The 6000-nt window shown below is 37.4% G+C and overlaps 1 protein-coding gene across 1 annotated transcript; it reads right to left on the reverse strand.

The window, feature by feature from the left end:
- Positions 1-4030: 4030 nt before the first annotated feature.
- Positions 4031-4954, reverse strand: LOC133179293 (E3 SUMO-protein ligase ZBED1-like). The gene has a single exon (XM_061314078.1). The coding sequence runs from the start codon at positions 4952-4954 to the stop codon at positions 4031-4033; it is 924 nt and encodes a 307-aa protein (XP_061170062.1).
- Between the last annotated feature and the right edge of the window lie 1046 nt (positions 4955-6000).

A 6000-nucleotide genomic window follows, 5' to 3' on the forward strand; every position in this document is an offset into this window, starting at 1 on the left:
CTTATTTTCCTCAATCGTATCCTCTGAAGTGACTTGGCCATCGAGCCACTGGGATTTGATTGATTATCGAGCCACTTTGAATATCAAGGGAAAAATTGAGACACTCATCATGCCCCTCTGCTGCCCATGCAGATTCATGTTCTATCGCTATATTATGTATAATATAAGTACATGTACATGTATACGCTCCTGGGAAAAAATCATGCATAGAAAGCATAGAAAGGTAATAAAATTAAAACGTTACCATTTAAAATTAAGTATTAACACACCGAAAAGAACCCTAATCTACCAACATTGATTTTATATGCTGTTCCATGAGACACACATTTAAAATTTAAAGTTTTGGCTTTATTTCAAGAATACGAGGAATGATTTTTTTTTTTTACCTTTTCTCGTTGACAAAAAAAGCAAATTAGAATTGCATAAAGAAAATTATAACAGTTGCTTTCTTTATTAATTCTTAAATTCTGGGCCAGGTAAAGAAAACTATTTATACTTTTCTTATACTTTTTTACAGGGGTAAATTTAAATAAAAAAGAATAAAGTGCACACATCCGAGAATTAAAATACTCATATAATGATTCTTTATGATCTTTATTCCAATGCCTGCAGCACTGAGTTACTTAAACCAGAGACATTTATGTTTCTGCCTAAATTGTGCTTTTAGGTAAAATTTCTTTTCTTCGAAATTTATTTATTTATTTTGAATAAGTTCTGTTTTATTTTTCATATATATATATATAGGGCATTAATTATCGATTGACTAAAGTGCACATAAAAGTAAAGTTTTTGCCATTGTATATATGCATTTAATGTGAGTTGTTATTTATATGTTTTCACTGTTTTCTTTCGTCAGTAAATCTTGGATCCACGCCTTGGCTTATACATTCAATATGCCATGTTTTGTGTATATTGATCCCTGCGCGCTGACCATCGTTTTACGCAATAGCCTAGATACAATGTTTATGTGTATAAACCGTTAATGAAGACCCACCACCACCCAAGTGATCCTACCTCTATTACTCTTAATGAACTCTGGTGTAGTTTTACTTTAAGATGGACCATTTTGTTTAATAATAATAAGACAGACTTTGGTCAATTTTGTTTACATCTCTATATTTAGAAATCGTGTCATCGTCAGTTCCTTTGCCAGACCACCAGCTTATCAATGGCAGCTTACACTAGGGCTTCACTTCCGGTGATTCAAACTTAATGTGTCATCTCCCGAGGGAGATGACAATAAGGAAATTCATCAAAGGACTGAGAGTACTCTGACGCAATACTGTTTAATGACTCATGTTCGACAATTTATAATTAATAATTAGATAATTAATGCAACACTTAATTATTTAATAATTCAAACACTTGTAGGCAGTTAAGCTCACCTGCATAAGGAAAATTATGCGGTTTCAAAACAAATAAACAAACAAACAAAATGTCACCATCTTTGACCGCTTAAGAACAAATCAACATTGGAAATAGGTTAAGTACTTCCGGGAGAATCCCTTTTAAGCTCTTTTACGGGTCTCAGGAACATGATGGTGCCAAAAGGCTAACCTGAAATTTGCTTACTCCTAATATTTATCTTGATAAAGGTTTGAAGGTTATTTAACTATTTTAAGTTATTATCCTTGAAGTGTGCTTCGAACAATTATTATCAAGGCTATTATATACGGCCATACAAATTAGAGTGAAGTGGTACCACCAAGTGGTGCCAAGGGCGGGTTACATATTTCAAGCAGCTATTATACCTCTTATCTTATAAGTGTGCTTAAAATCATTACTGTGGCAAGATAGAAGATTTCTAAGACTATCATTTCCCGCAATCGGTGTGAGGCTGTAACGGCACCACCAAGTGGTACCAACGGTGGGGAACATATTCCAAGCTTTCATTTTTCAACCATCAATGACCACTAGACCAAACTAACACTAAACTTGAAAAAAAATTAAGGGCCTTAGGGAGTATCCCTTGTCAACTTTTTGACAGGTTCCAATGAATAGAAAAGGCCAATTAGGCAACCTGAACTTTGTTGTTTTTCACTTTGTCAGCTGTTATACCCTTTATCTTTGAAGTGTGCTTCAAATCATTACTGGGGCAAGGTAGTGGGCCCCGAGGACTATCATTTCCCGTTATCAGAATGGGGCTGTAGTGGTACCACCAAGTGGTGCCATGGGTGGCGGACGTATTTTAAGCATTCATTTGGAAAGCATCTTTGGCAACTAGAACAAAGTAACACTAGTGATAGGTTCAGGAGCTTAGGGAGAACCACTTGCAAGGTTTTTGAAGGGTCCCGGGGAAGAAAAAGGGCCAGTTAGGTAACCTGAACTTTGTTATTTTTCACTTTTTTTTAATATACGGGTCAAGGTCAGCTATAATACCCCTTATCTTTGAAGTGTGCTTCAAATCATTACTGGGGCAAGGTAGAGGGCCCCTAGGACTATCATTTCCCGCTATCAGAATGGGGCTGTAGTGGTACCACCAAGTGGTGCCATGGGTGGGGGACGTATTTCAAGCATTCATTTTGAAAGTGTCTTTGGCAACTAGAACAAAGTAACACTAGCAAAAGGTTAAGGACCTTAAGGAGAACCAGTTGCCTGGTTTATGAAGTGTCCCGGGGAAGAAAAAGGACCAGAAAGCTAACCTGAACTTTGTTGTTTTTAACTTTGTGTTTTAATATACGGGTTAAGGGTCAGCTATAATACCCCTTATCTTTGAAGTGTGCTTCAAATCATTACTGGGACAAGGTAGAGGGCCCCTATCACTATCATTTCCCGCTATAAGAATAGGGCTGTAGTGGTACCACCAAGTGGTGCCACTGGTGGGGGACGTATTTCAAGCATTCATTTTGAAAGCATCTTTGGCTAATACAACAAAGTAACACTAGTGAAAGGTTAAGGACCTTACGTAGAACTACTTTCCTGGTTTTTGAAGAGTCCCTGGAAAAGGAAGGGGCCACTTAGCTAACCTGAACTTTGTTATTTTTCACTTTGTGTTTTAATATACGGGTCAAGGTCAGCTATAATACCCCTTATCTTTGAAGTGTGCTTCAAATCATTACTGGGGCAAGGTAGAGGGCCCCTAGGACTATCATTTCCCGCTATCAGAATGGGGCTGTAGTGGTACCACCAGGTGTTGCCATGGGTGGGGGAACGTATTTCAAGCATTCATTTTAAAAGGATCTTTGGCAACTAGAACAAAGTAACACTAGTGAAAGGTTAAGGACCTTAAGGAGAACCAGTTGCCTGGTTTATGAAGGGTCCTGGGGGAAGAAAAAGGGCCAGTAAGCTAACCTGAACTTTGTTATTTTTCACTTTGTGTTTTAATAAACTGGTCAAGGTCAGCTATTATACCCCTTATGTTTGAAGTGTGCTTCAAATCATTACTGGGGCAAGGTAGAGGGCCCCTAGAACCATCATTTCCCGCTATCAGAATGGGGCTGTAGTGGTACCACCAGGTGTTGCCATGGGTGGGGGAACGTATTTCAAGTAGGGATGTCAAAATAGTCAATAATTAATATTCGAATATTCGATAACAGTATTCGAATATATTCGAATATTCGATAAAAATTGATGTCATTTAACAATAAATAAGTTCTGATATACGCATTGCCCTGCCCATAGTACACACTTTGCTTCAGTGTTTGAAAGTTAAATCTAGACTTGTTTAGGGAGACACTGTACATTATATATATTTAATATCTGATGTTAATATGTTGACTGTTAAAACAGTCAAAGCACAAAAAATGGAAGTTTGATTGAAGCTCAAATACACTTGATGAACCGATCGTCTAAGCAAGCAACAAGAAAGATAACTCTTAGAGACGTAACACCTGTTTGAAACGGCGTATTGATCATAATTAGGCCTAGGCCATTCTCTTAACTAGTTTTCCAATCTAATGACTGTAATTATATTAGAATGCAAACGACAATTACGAGATAAACAAATAAACTATAGATCTATTATGAAATTGAACCCTTTAATCACAACAATACGGACTTGCTATATATACACACTTGAGTAATTAAATTGTCAAGTAAATTTATTCTTGTGTAGAAAGATTATTTTGTCAACAAGTTCACTGGAGAGTCTATTTCTAAGTTTTGTAATTATAAGTCCTGCCGAAGAAAAAAATCTTTCGGGTGGAACTGACGTCGCGGGTACACCAAGAAATTTCTTGGCGAGTTTAGAAAGAACGGGATATTTTTCTTCATTTTTGCGCCACCATAACAGGGGATCTTCATTTGGTTGGATACGATCGCTTAAGTAATTTTCTAGCTCATTCTCCCTCGTTGATTTTTCCTTTTCGGGCGAGAACTGAGTTAGATAGTCAATTCCGCTGGGCTTTCGAGCCCGCTTTGCCGGTGGTTGGGAATCATCGTTAGAAGAAGGAATCGAGTCTCTAAGAGGAATATCATCCATACGGGACTCTATTTCGCCCATGCAAACTTTCTTTTGTTCCTTAGATAGAAAGTTTAAAGCTTTGTACTTTGGATCCAGGAATGAAGCCAAAATAAGAATACTCTTCCCGATGTCCTCATCTGTTGGAGAATAGCGACGCTGTAGCTCACTGATTACACTCTCTCGCGCTTTGCGAATAATGGGGTTGTCTGAGTTGACAATAGAGTTTTTCCTAATAAGACCACAAACAATTGGGTAGATGTGTGAAAGAGATACGTGAGATTCGGTAGACATAAATGTTGTTACTTCTGAGAAATCTTTAAAGAATACGGATAATTGATCTAGAAGATCCCACTCGTGGTCCTTTAGTAGGAGACTGGCATGATCTTTTTTAGTGATTTTTTCGTCTAACATTATGTCATTAAGAACCCGGCGTTGTTCACAGAGACGTTCGATCATGGAATGTGAAGAGTTCCACCTAGTAGGCACATCTTGGATTAAATCATGCTTTGGGACTCCAAGAAGACTTTGCCTCTTCTGTAGTTCTGCTGTCATGGAAGTAGAATGCTTAAAATGACCTACAAGTTTCCGACACTTTGAAAGAATTTTGGCCACATTCTGTATTTCAAGGGCGGGTTTTATACATAGCTGTAAAGTATGACCAAAACAAGAAATGTCCTCCCATTCCGGGCTTAAAATACCTGCCTTTTCCATATTTCGGGCATTGTCATGCACACAAACGTCAATTTTGCTTAACAATCCAAAATCTTTTAAAATTTCTTTAATTTTAGATGCTATGTTAACGGCCGTGTGGCTCTCTGGCATCGAGCATGTACTTAGCACACTGGTTTCAATTTCCCAGTCTTTTGTTATATGGTGTTCGGTGATAGTAAGATAGCTTTCTGTGGCTCTAGATGTCCAAGTATCCGTCGTAATAGATACAGATTTAACATCTTTCAAATATTCTAGAAAGGATTTCATTTTGTTGTTATACATATTTTCAATTCTAGATTTTATTGTATTCCGAGACGGGATTTTATACCCTGGAAGGGCTAAAGTCATAAGTTCGGAAAACCCTTCTCCAGATACTATACTTAGTGGCAAATAATCCTGAACAATCATATTGGAAATCGCAGCTGTAATTTTTTCCGATTGTCCTGAACCCATTTTCTTCGGCGAGCACATGAAAGTTCCCATGGTAGTCTGAGAAAATGAGCTGGAAGAGCTGTTATGTAATTCCTGATTTTGACAACTTGGGTGTTTATTTTTTAGATGATTTAACATGTTCGAAGTAGTTCCACAATAATTCAAAGTTGTTTCGCACAACGAACACTGAACTGAATCTCCATTATTTTCCTTCTTGAAAAACCGCCAGACATTTGACTTGGGAGGCATGACTGATCTTATAAAACACCGAACTCAAAATGAAAAGATTCACTCTACTAAGAACGTAGTGAATAATACTTATGAAACAATTTAAACCGGCGGATCTAAATTAATAGCAAGTAAATAAGAGAGATAACCCCTGTACCTTTACCTTGAAATTCTCCAGAGTTACCTCTCTTTTTGATTCATATTGTGATATAGCCGAATATTCGAAT

Source organism: Saccostrea echinata, unplaced genomic scaffold (genome assembly GCF_033153115.1).
Source record: "Saccostrea echinata isolate AGI-Se365-2 ecotype Australia unplaced genomic scaffold, CSIRO_AGI_Sech_v1 ptg000004l, whole genome shotgun sequence".
Taxonomy (NCBI): Eukaryota; Metazoa; Mollusca; class Bivalvia; order Ostreida; family Ostreidae; genus Saccostrea; species Saccostrea echinata.